The sequence below is a fragment of the Beta vulgaris genome, chromosome 1, assembly GCF_026745355.1.
Source record: "Beta vulgaris subsp. vulgaris cultivar EL10 chromosome 1, EL10.2, whole genome shotgun sequence".
In the NCBI taxonomy this organism is placed as follows: Eukaryota; Viridiplantae; Streptophyta; class Magnoliopsida; order Caryophyllales; family Amaranthaceae; genus Beta; species Beta vulgaris.
The window spans coordinates 53,226,138-53,238,801 of NC_079202.1; the positions used below are offsets into that span (position 1 = coordinate 53,226,138).

Here is a 12,664-nt window from a genome sequence, read left to right on the forward strand (position 1 = left end):
TTCATGAGTATGGTACACCACCAAAGACTATTTTCTTGCTGGATTATAAATGGGCCAAAATTTGTAAAATGGACAAAGTTTGTATTATTAAATTTTCAGATACATAAAAAATTTGCTGTTGGTAAATATCTTTTTAAATTAGTTTCTGTAGCTTTTTCTATATGCAGTAGATTTTACTTTGATATAGACTATTGATTACATACAAGCCCCAAAGGCCCAAAATTGACCAGATCAATTAAACGTTAGATGTGACACATAATTAAAATGCATTTATTTTAAAATTTAATGTAAGTCGCTCAAGTTCAATCATACATAGTACAACACTAGGAAATGCATTACTTGATTTCTTTGAGTGCAGAGAGATCGTCGACGGGATGTGATGTAAATGAAATTCGATCTCAAGTCTTCAATACTATCTCCAGACTTCAAAAATCAAGCTAGAAAATGCATTAAACCTGAACAACTTTCATCCTACAGAATCCCCCGTCAGGCCGTCACTCAGTCACTACTATCAACAGAGCAACATTGCATACATTTAACGACGGAAGCTATTCTCAGAAGACAAGATTCTAGCTATCTTACCAACCTAATCATAGAAGATCCCAACCTCACCCAAAGCAGGGCGTAGATATTTCTTCACATAATCACGCGTATGATTTTTTCTGATTTCTAGCAGAAAATCCAGCAAACCAAGCAACCCGCATGAGCTGCAGACCAAGAATGAGCACCCACCAACACACTAACCCCCTTATAGTATGCATCATCCATGCAGGCGCACTAATCTCTGCGCTAAGCTTCAAGCCCCTCATGAGCTGCAGCACTCGGTAAGCCTCATATATAACTGGAGTTACAAGCCATACGGGTGACTTCCAATGCCAAGTGAGAAGTTCCGTCAACATCTGCACTGACAGAAGCAGGAGGTAGGGGCCTAGAAGTACCAAGTATGAGATGGGTGCAAGCTGTGGTTGGAGGAAGCCTTTTTGAGAGCCAAAGAGCAAGGCCAAGGGGATAGCATAGCCTACTATAGAAGCAAACATGTTCCAGAAACGGTAACTAAAAGGAGCCTTGCTTTTCGGGGATTCCATTGGGTCTTTCGGTTGGGTGGTAGAATGGGCCATGAGGAGGAACAGAGTTGCACCGAGGTTGAAGATGCAATCTAGCCCAACAAGGGCAAGTAGGCTGGCAATGTTGGACCCGAGAAATATTGACGATATGGGTAGCCACAAAGTGGGGACCATGCCGGTTACGAGAAGGAAAGCGGGACCCAGAATCCACAATGGCCATTTCAGAAACCCTGCCTCCTTAGATGGTTTGCTCTGACTTTGAGTTAATTTTTCAGAATCAGCAGCTGCTGTTGCTGCAGTGTCCTCAAACTTTAGGGTATCGAATATGTTGGCAGTTTCTTCTACATATTCAGGTTCAGCCTCATCAGTGGGTGCATATGTAAGAGGAGTGGGTTCCCATGGTGTCAATTTTGAGCAGCAAACTGAAAGGCGGTTCATTTTGAGTTTTGGAAGAGCAAGTCCATGGCGATTATTGGCTAACCTCCCATACTTCTGGCTTGGGTAACAGAATCCAGTAACAGTAATGCTCGGGAATGGAGTTCTAATCAGTGATGATGACATGGCAACTATAAGCACTTGATTTACAAACTTGCAATCTGCTGATTCTTATCTGTAAAGATCATAACAAAGCATGTCAACCATAACAAAGGAGGATACAGAAACAGCACAGAGAAGTTTTATCTTGTGTTTTATTTCTGGGGGTGGGGGCAAGGAAAGGGGACAACAAGAGATCCAAATATAAGGGTAGGTTAGAATTCCCAACCTCAGACAGAACAGTAAGCTTAAGAGCATGGCTTGGGTTGGGGTATTGCATCAAGGCGGTAATAAGAGACAAGCGAAGAAGAATGAAGATGAATGGAGGTGGTGGAGAGGGAAAAAGTTAGTGGTGGACAGGTCGGCCGGGGGGGGGGGGTTTGAGGGGATGAATTATTACCCATATCTGAGGATAACAGCTACCCTGGAGTCCAAAAAAAAGGGTTAATGGTTCCCTCATCCCTCCCTCCATCCTTGTACCACCACTATCTCATATTCTCATCCCCTTAATCATACGGCTATACGGCCTATACCCTTTATTTTCCTTAATTTCCCTCCTAGTACACCTTACTGCATTGACCCAATCCAAGCATGCCCTGACTTAAATTTTCAAAAGAGATACAACAAAGAGTAGTTGTGCAACAGGTTAACACCGTATAGAAGAATGACTGAAGAGCAACAGCTGTAGTCTGACTCAGGTGCTAGCAAGGTATGGTAAATATAAAACATTGCCTTAGACCCTTTATTTACCCATAGGTATTCCGTATTTGAGTTTACACTTTCAAAACCCCTCTAATTCCATGCTAGAGGTAACAGAAAATAGCCTTTTCACCAGATAATTAACTCTACAAATGCTACATACATCAAATTGAGAACATAATCATACAAAATAACCGAAGATCAGATTGTCCTGCATAAAGACATTATCTTTTATGTGATGAAACACACTAAATAAAAGAAGCATAGAGACGTAAGATTTATAAAGCTGCAGATGACTTGACAAAGAATGCTTGCGCAGGGAGCTTCCTTCAATAATCATCAAAATCCATACAAAAAATCACTTTGTAAAAAAATAAATATGGAAAAAATTCACCACAGCAAAACCTTCTTCAGCTCTCTAATAAAGACAATTCTCAAAATGTTTCCAACTAGTAAATGAAGCATAAGCTAAGATAGACGACTGAAAGCACCATATTACAATTATCCACTCTTAGAATTACCAATCTGATCTCACTGTCTCACACACCGAGCTTAATGTCGATATCCGACTTCGGAAAGATTTTAAACAGCAATGCCACTCAACAAGATTTCACAACTTTACAGGCAACAGCGAACCCTCTAACTCAACGACGACCCTTATGATAGTATTTACTGTGATTGGTAAAGCCTCAAATGTATTCAAAAGGAGGCATCAATATTCAATGCCCCTTGTATCTTCCTTGTAAAAGGAACAGAAAAAACTAAGTATTTGGTTTTCAGCAATACTAATTAAACCTAAACCCCATCTTCAAAAGTAACCAAATTCACTTCTTAATGCCAAAATATCCCATCTCCCCTTCATTCAAGCCTAATTAGTAATTAGGGTTCATAAAAAGAGAACTTTAATAAAAGTTCATGTTATCTAAAGATGAAAACTTTAGCAAAATAGTACAATCATTAAAAAAAACCCTTAATCATATTGTATGCAGTATTTACTATATTTTCACATGCTGAAATCAAGAATTACACATCAAATTCATTGGACAAACATTAAATTTCACTCTAAACGAAAATTAACTAAAAAAATGCTCACATTACACAATTTATGCGATTAAATTAGTCCAACAGCATTAAAAAAAACCAGAATCATAATACTAAGAACAATTCAATTAAATTAAGAAAACTGAGCCAAATTAAGAAACTAACCAGTAGCTCAAATCATTTGATGCATATTGAAGCTATTCATATTTTTATTGGAAACCCCAAAATCATGACGCTGAAAGCCGGAATTTGATTATCTGATTCTGGGAAACTGAAAACAAAGTGAAAATAATAAATAATTATGAAACCCAAATTTTAATTTCAGTGAGTTGATATGAAAAACATTAAAATCTCTCCCCCGTCGACAAGTTTCCGACGAAGAGAAAGAAAATAAATGGAGATTACCGATAACAGCTCTCGGATGCTTTGTCTCATTCATACTATGATAAAAACTCAAATAGTAATACTCCTTCCGTTTCAATTTATAAGACATGTAAATCGGTTTACACATATTAAGAATTTAGTTAGTTTTAGTTAAATTTGTATGGATAATAAGAATTAACATTGAATATTATATTGAGGGTAGAAAATAACTTATAATTTTATTTTGATAGTATAAAGTTATATTTTAATTTTACATTAGTAATATCAAATGCCTTATATTTTGAAACAAAAACTTTTAGCTAAAATGCCTTATAATTTGAAATATCCCCTACCATCGTTATAACTAAAAATTTACTTGCCTATTTGTGAAATTGCATTTTTTTTTTTGACAATGGGGAAATTGCATATTGGAAATTGATATTCTCAATCCTTATCTTTGATTTTGCCATAGGGGTAATGCTACAAGAGCACTATTGGCTTAGGTTCACCCAAATGTTTAATCTTGGATTAGACTATGTATATACTAGTCGTATTTGTATATGCAGGCAATGTGTGCGTCAATAACCTTATATAGTTATATGTCAATAATCTTAAATCTAAAATTATTTTGGTTGTGATGTAAATTATTGAAGGTGGCCAATTTTTAACTGTTCTATGTCGTTACCGAAAATTTTTGGTCGATTTTTAGAATTTTCCTCTGTTAGCGGTTTTAGAATAGTTTGTTAACAATTGTAAATGTTAATAAATCATATTGTTTGAACTTTGTATATATGAAGTATTATGTTGTTAGGATATATGGCTAACTTTTTTTGATTGAAGATTCTAATTAATTATTTCGTAAATTGATTGTGTCAATCTATTTTGTCAAGTTATTAATGTTGATTGCATATTTCATTTTTGACTTATTCCATATGGCAAGTTGAATTAATTCTCATTTTATAAAAAAACGTTGACTTAAATTATTAAAGGGTGTTATAGTCATTTCAAAGAGGGCACCATACCTCCTCCTTGACTTTTTTCTTTTTTGAGGGGAAAAATCGAAAGGTGCATTAAGATAGGGACATAAAGTCCATCAATAAATTTGGAGGAATTTCAGAGGGAACATGATTCTCCATCTTTCTTCAACACGAAAAGGGACAAGTCTTGCAAGGTTATGAGCAAAAAAATTGTCATCTCGTCGCACATGAGACAATTTAACACCAATAAAAAACCTATACAAAGACAAGATATCCTCCATAATATAGTCAATGTCGGACCTCCTCCTTGACTTATATAATAGAGATAAATGACATGTTAATGAGATATGTGAGAAATTGTTCCACCTAAATAAGATAATCAGGAATAAGTTACTCATCTTATCAATGAAAACGCATATGAAATTATATAATCCTTTGAATTATAAACAACGATGAAACCAGAGAAATAGAAAAACGAAAGAACAAAAATTTTTAAACGAACACAGAATGGAAAAATAAAGGAAGTATGAAAAAAAAAGAGAGAGTATAAAATGGCGGAAAGCTTTAGCCACGAGCCTCAAATCTGCGACCTCATGTGTACGTTGAAGATTTTCAACACAAACAATACCACCGAACCAAGGTGTTTAGCTTTAATTATCACTGTAAGGATATGCTTTTATCTTATAAACGATGTACATGTAAAGGTCCAAAACATAAATTTTATTTTATTTTTGGAGGGGCCTGGGCCACCTAGGACTCTTATTGTATCCGCCTCTACTGATAGATCAAAAGGAGAATGGTCATAAATACTTTTATACTCATGACAATTATATCCAAGATCACATACTTTAAGCAATAGTTCTCCTATGAGTCATGACATAGATTTTCATTCTAGATCAAAAGGAGAATTGCCATCAATATATACTTTTATACTCATGACAATTATCTTCAAGATCACATACTTTAAGACAGAATTCCCCTGGCCTAAAAAGTACTATATAGACAATAATCTACTTAAATTATACACTAATTAAGTGTTTATATAACAATTTTTGGTCATCAAAATGACATCACTTCATCTAGTATAATAAGAAGAAGAAAAAACAAAATATAGCTAAAGAAGTGGTATAGAAGAAGAAACTTGGATAGATTGTACAATCTCACAATCAGGCAAGTTAAGAGGAGGCAAAGAGAAATGACTATAAGTAGAACTTCCTCTCCTTATTTCTTGCATAGTTAGCAAAGCTGCCACTGTATTTCTAAATATGCCTTCACCTACTAGTTGTATCTCATATTTATTACTTGTTTTCCTAGTATCTTCTACTACTTGATCTTCATCTTCAACAGCAACACCAGCAGGAAAAACTGCATCTATTGTAGACTCTAACTCCTTGATTAATTTCGATATCAAATCCGTCGTAAAAAATGGTTGTTCAAGCACCTTTTGTATGAATGGCAACCTCAACAAACTGCCTGTTCTTTTGTCATACTTCTTCAGGATCTTAGCCAAACCTTTGGAACAAAGATAGAGCCAAAGGATTACTTTGATAAATTTTATACTAGTATATATTAGTTAGAATATGATTCTCCAATAACATGTATGTATGTAACAGTCGAATTAATCAATGATTAGAAAAGAGTATAAATGATGTTGATATATATATATAGTACTACTAAAATTCTCTTCTTATGACTTAAGTGGTGTGGAATAAAGAGGAAAAGTATATATTATGATGGGGTGATGTCAAGAGATAGAATAAATATACCAATGTAGTTGATGTTGCTGTAGTTGATTAAAAGTACCATTTCACCATGGAAATTGACTATGTCTTTTCTAATCTTTCCCATTTCTTCTTTGTAACATATTTCAGAGGGATTTCTTCCATTTGTTCCCCATGTGTTCTGAACTCTCTGAATCCTCTGTTGTAATTCCTGCATTGTTGGAATATGTATTTGGTTTCAATTTAGAGAATATTACTTAGTATAACACCAAAGATTTCATATCTATGTACATAATTATTACTTAGTGAATAAAGTATAATGGTAAAGATCTCATCTCCCAATTATGGAAAGTTAATATTGACATCACTCCAAATTGGAGAAATCATGTGATGGTTTCTTTCTCTGAAAATTTTAATCATCAGTCTAAAGGCCTGTTCTCTCTAGTTTATTTTCAATTCAGTTCAATTCAGTTCAGCTTTGGACAATACTTTTACTCTCACATATCACTATTCAGTTCAGTTCAATTCAGCTATTTTATGCCGAAGAGAACAAGCCCTAAAAGGGTAGAGATCTTCATATGAATTGAGATCTCATTATCAATCATCATTTTAAAGGGGTTGTCCGTTTATGACTAGTTGATTTCCGAATCCATATAACTTATGTACAAATTTGGGGTTGTTTGGTTAACATTATTTAACATATGAAGTTAGAAATCCTAGGAATTGGAATTGTTTGGTGTTGTTAGGTTGACAAATTCATGGAAAGTAGAAATTCCTAGGAAGTAAGTGGAAATTCCCATGGGAATTTTTATTTCCCTTGAATCACCAAACAACATCTAGCAATTCCTAGAAAATACAATTATATGAGAAGATAATATTTCAAGGAATTTGCACTTTCTACATTCAATCAAACAAGCAGAAAAAATACAACACAATGCTTTATTTTGGTGTATTACAAGGGGATTTGTATTATAGGAAGTGTTGACATTATTGGTTGTTGGTTGCTTTTGTACTTGATTGGTTGATTAATTGTTCATATTGGTTATTTATATTATTTTCTCATTATTAATTATTTACAAATGTGTTTAGTAAAATCAGTTGTTGATTGTATCATGTAAAAATAACCATCAAATGTCCTTAACCTTGTAATTAAAGAAAACCAAAAGCAATATCATGGAAACTAGTAAGAGTAGCTTTTTAATTTGGTTGAAAAATTGGCCTTTTTGGCTACTCAAAAGGTCATTTAGCAAACATTTTTTCAGCTATTTGATCACATGAAAATTCAAAAGCCAAAAGCCATACAAAGTCATTTACCAAAGTAATGTACACCTAAATAGTGGCATAATCAAAAAGGCATATTGGTTAATCATTCTTAAGATTTATACCCCTTCATAATTTCATGTGTAAACAATTAAATTTATAATTAACATATATCATATGATATTATTTATCGTCTCTCTCATATGAGTTCTGAACATGAAGGATTTAAACATTTATTTGAATAGAGGCGGCTAAGGCCATGTGCAATGTGCACAATTGTACAAGTCCCCTAAAATATAAGGGGTTCAATTCTATTAGTTGTCCTCCTAAAGGAAAAGAAAAAAAAAAGAACCTAACTCTATTTCTAATTACAGACTATTATTCCTTTTCAATTTTATAGAGTATAATGTTGGATGCAAACTTAAAGAAATTAATTTTTATTTGGTGTTTCCTCTCCTCCTAATCTCAAAAAAGACCATTAATGACTCTCCCATCTCTTCCTATTCACCAAAAAAAAATTAGTTTATATAATTTAATTTAGCACATGACCTTTATTTTATGAGACGGCTCTGCAATTGAAATTATTGAGAGTAAAATTATATGATTTGTTAAAAAACATCTTTGATTAAAAGGGGTATCAAATAAACTTTTGGATTCAAACTTATTCTACATAACTAAGAATAATTAGGGAGCAATATGCATATGTATAGATCAGTCGGCCATTAACCTCCACGAAAAGTCATAATCTTGGTGATATTAAATTAAGTGCTAACTGGTAAAATAACATATTCCAGAGACTGTTGAGTTTATTAAATGGAATTATAATGTGGAAAGTACCAAAGTATACCAATATATGTAATTTGAAGAGTTGTGAGCTCATGTTACATAAAGTGTACGGACAGTTTTAACTTGATTTAATCTTTGGCCATCAAATACAAATTCATATACTTTCTTCGTTTTTTTTTTTTACTTGCAACACTTTTTTTTTAACAACTCCAATACAAAATCTGGATACGAGAGAGGTAGAGATGTAAAAAAAAAGAGGGCCCATGTGATTGGATAGAAATAGAGAGAAAGAAAAAGCAAAAATAAAAAGTGTTGCAGATAATTAATTATTTTTCTTTTAGAAAAGTGTTGCAAGTAAAAAAAAAAAAAAAAAAAAAGGAATTGTTAAGTGTTATAAGCTTATAGTAGTCCGATAACATGTAATGTATGCATTATAAATCTATAATATACTCCCTCGATGAATATTTAGCATGTTATACCAATTCATAATTCCAATATAATTCTTATAATTAAAGATGTGATATGTTTTTATTACAGTAGATCCTTTATATAGTAGTCATAATATCATTTTTATCCTCTTTCGTTTTGAATGTAATGGCGTATTAAGATTTTCAATCATAAACCATGTAGGACACTTGAAGTAACATTTTAAATAAATAATCTCTCCAAACAAAATGCTATTGAAAAAAAATAACAAGGAGATGTTAAATTTACCTAAGTAAAAAGATTTTAAGTTGGGTTATTACATAAGCATTTTTTTAAAACAAAAAAAATAAAATTGTAAGTCCATAATAACAATTTTCATAACTTAAGATTTTTCATTTAGAAAAATAGATTAATGTACACTTTAGTGCTATTTATTTTTACTTATTTGCTTTTAAAAGAAATAATTAAAGTGGACATTAAACAAATCTCAATCTTTTTAATGGTTTCTTAATCTAATTTTTGTGAGCAAGACATTGAGGGGAGAATTAATTAAAGGATTGAGTTCCAACCTTACCTATCCTTAAAGATAGAAGATATGAAACTGAATAGATGAGCCTACTTAGAGAGTAAACGAGCAAATCAGCTCTCTTTACATGTACAAATGAACAAAACATAACAATCATAACAATCAAATAAGCGTTTTCATTTTTAATTGTTGTTTGATATAAGTGTTAAGTAACGAATACCGTTTTCGTAGGAAAACATAATCCCCCATTTGTTACCCTTATCAAACTAGTGGAAACAAATTACATTTCCTTCCTTAATTATAGACCTCTTAATTGTTTCCATTCTACTAGATATCAAACAACTATTAAAAATAACAATTATTATTATTATTATTTTCCCAGCGTATTCAAATTCTTTCCATTCCGTTTAGATTGATTACACCAAACGATTTAGGCATAGCAAGTCAATATTCATAACGAAGGAAGAAAAAGAAAATATGATGAAACATGTAATGATATATTTCTCTTAAGTATTTACGTAAGCATGCAAATTCTTCCAAAGGTAATGCCAGACTGCCAGCATATTCTTCTGGCAATTACTCTCACTGGGAACAGGGAATACGGCATATCCTTGTTTCTTTTTCAGTACTCTAACCCTTTTGTGACCAACAACTCAACTAATTATAGAGTATCCGAAAATAAAAGGACTGAAAAAATCAACTAGATGAAATGCCACATTTCAGTTATGAAGATCGTCTTAGTTTCATCTCTTAACAGGTTCTGTTCCATATCGAGCTAGTCTTCTTCAAAACATTCAACTCACATTCTACTTTCCATCGCTCGCGACAAGTTTAAGTTGGATTAGATTTGTAATAGTTTGTCTATGTTCCATAGAATATGTGAGAGCAAATGAAGCTCTTTTTACTTTTATTTGCTTTGTTTTATGTTTGATTGCATTAACACACTGTATTTTTTTTTAAAAATTAATACAAGTTTTTTAGATGTAAAAAATAAAAAAAACATGGCCATAGGGCCTATAGCTCACAAGTCATAAATCCTAACTTTATGTCATTAGTTACGCTTATCATATATAAATCCTAACTTTATGTCATTAGTGTAGCTTATGGGATATGAAGAGCACCTCTAACAAAGTCATATTACTATGATTAATGATATATACTTATAATTGTAACAGTTCTAGTTAGGATAGTGTTTAATCTTCTCAATTACATATATCTGATCCCTATTACCTTCATGAACTCCAACCTCAAATAATATAGCTTATGTTACTTTTCAACTCTCATTTCAAATGTATTTACCTATTATCTAAATATAATGACTAATGATCAGTATATATATAGACACAACTCATTGAAATTAACTCTATATATTTGATGGTTAGATTAGTAGGAGCATATACTAAATACAAAAATTATTAAAAGAGACGGTTTAATTTTTATATAAAAGTAGACTTATTAGTTAACTTACTAAATGAATTAAACTAATAATCGAAAGAAATTAACCTTGTTACTATTGGACTAATTCTTTTTTTAATATTAGGCTTACCATTACCTAATTTCAATTTAAAAATAGGCGATCTCTTACAAGACAAACTCTACTAAATAAGAATTAAATTATTTTGCATAGTATATATTCTGAGATAATTATGTAAAGATGAAATTTGTAAATCTCATCCTCTTCAATAAAGTTATAGACATGTCACAGACATTTTTATGCAAAGTAATAATCTTGACAAATCCTTTACCAACTAAAGTATCTCTAACGTACGAAAATGATGGAGAAAAATAAATATTCAAATAATAACCCTAATAAAAATCAAACTTTCTAAATATTATTATTTCCCGACCTATATTGTCCTCTCTATATATCCATCACTGACTTTAGGAGCATATTAATAATAAATATATACTACTATTTCAACAATAATAGCTTGTGGACCAATCATTTTAGTTGCTTATGTTTTTAGAATTCCGTACAAACTCAAATAATATCAATGTCTTGTTTTTCCCATATCTCTAGAAACTTTGATTAGTCTATATTATCACTAGATTTTACCTACTTCCCTTGTAAAATATATTTTCAAATATAAAGTAAATGAATTATATGTTTGAACATATATATAAAAAATTGGGGTTGAATATTGTATACCTTATGCCTAATAATAAAATCCTCTTCCTTCTCCATGAAAAAGGTGTTGAATTTATCAATCTGATTATTCAATAGATAGACAAATTCAGATTCAGGCTTGCAATATAACTCCGGTGAAGGTGATCCGTTCAACCAATTTTCCGGTGGTGGCGTCGACGAGATCAAACGTACAAGTTTCTTTAACTCCTTGTATGACAAAAACTCGTCCTTCCACTCGGGCAATGTCTCTTGAATTTGTTGCTTCAAACGCTTCCCAAACTTCATTATTTTTTTTGTAAGTAAAAATTTATAGAGCGAGTGAAGTCAATTAAATGTCACGCTATTTGCAGCTCGTAACAAAAGTAAGACTTGACATCGAAAACAATATTTATGTGACAAAAAAAAAATGCCCTTTGAATGTGATAATCAGTGATTAGTAGTAACGTGAAAGAGAGAAAAATGAGGAGATTTATAAAGAGAAAAAAGGGTATAGAGGTACAAGTAACAAGAAGAATATTGTAAGAGCATATGCTTATGTGATGAAGTTAAGTAGGAGTAAAGAAAATAACAGTTAAAAGAGCCGTTAAGAGCAAAGAGGATTTTCCCGGTATATTCGGTTTATTACTAGTACTATATATTGAATGACCTTTTTTACCGTGTCTAAATGCGTCAACATTCAACGAGAAGGCATGGAAATGACTGGGCAAATTTAGCTTATGCCATGTGAGAAGATGGACTAGGTGATTTATTGTACTTTCAGAGAGAGCATCTAATTGGGATATTATTGTAAGATGTGAAATGAAATAAATCTAGGTGATTAATGGTGCATGAAGGTTTAATTTGTAGTTTGAGACCACTTTATTTGTTTATATTTCTATTCTCTAGGGACAAAGTAAAATCATGAAGTACTTACGTATAGTAAAAAGTTTAATTTTTCGTTGATGTGGATGTTATTATATGTACAAGTGATCTTTTTTTAGAGAATATACAAGTTAGTGATTTATTGAATTGGAGTATATGCTTTTTATAAGTTGTCATTACTGATATAATGTGATAAATACTACGTATTTATCACCATGTACTCTTGATAAAAAAAAAATTGTAACGTATATCCTCGCAAGTTTTCAAATTCTCATCAA

The 12,664-nt window shown here is 32.0% G+C and overlaps 2 protein-coding genes across 3 annotated transcripts; both read right to left on the bottom strand.

The window, feature by feature from the left end:
* Positions 1-249: 249 nt before the first annotated feature.
* LOC104905351 (hypothetical protein) lies at positions 250-3,808 on the bottom strand. Of its 2 annotated transcripts, XM_010693868.4 has the most exons (3): positions 3,744-3,808; positions 3,504-3,609; positions 250-1,674 (listed from the first exon to the last, which is right to left on the bottom strand). In XM_010693868.4, the coding sequence occupies exon 3, from the start codon at positions 1,623-1,625 to the stop codon at positions 645-647; it is 981 nt and encodes a 326-aa protein (XP_010692170.2). In that variant the 5' UTR covers positions 1,626-1,674; positions 3,504-3,609; positions 3,744-3,808; the 3' UTR covers positions 250-644. The 2 variants fall into 2 exon arrangements, with proteins under 2 accessions (XP_010692170.2, XP_048496514.1); XM_048640557.1 differs by lacking the exon at positions 3,744-3,808 and having other exon boundaries at positions 3,504-3,737.
* Positions 3,809-5,475: 1,667 nt separating this feature from the next.
* Positions 5,476-12,300, bottom strand: LOC104905350 (SPX domain-containing protein 3). Its single transcript, XM_010693866.4, has 3 exons — positions 11,547-12,300; positions 6,445-6,610; positions 5,476-6,190 (listed from the first exon to the last, which is right to left on the bottom strand). The coding sequence occupies exons 1-3, from the start codon at positions 11,808-11,810 to the stop codon at positions 5,793-5,795; spliced, it is 828 nt and encodes a 275-aa protein (XP_010692168.2). The 5' UTR covers positions 11,811-12,300; the 3' UTR covers positions 5,476-5,792.
* Between the last annotated feature and the right edge of the window lie 364 nt (positions 12,301-12,664).

Coding starts and splice junctions, on each gene's coding strand:
- LOC104905351 (XM_010693868.4), bottom strand. CDS start 1,625: ATGTCATCATCACTGATTAGAACTCCATTCCCGAGCATTACTGTTACT.
- LOC104905350 (XM_010693866.4), bottom strand. CDS start 11,810: ATGAAGTTTGGGAAGCGTTTGAAGCAACAAATTCAAGAGACATTGCCC. Junction 6,611..11,546: donor ATTTTATTATTAGGCATAAG/GTATACAATATT, acceptor CCAACAATGCAG/GAATTACAACAGAGGATTCA. Junction 6,191..6,444: donor CAGCAACATCAACTACATTG/GTATATTTATTC, acceptor TTTGTTCCAAAG/GTTTGGCTAAGATCCTGAAG.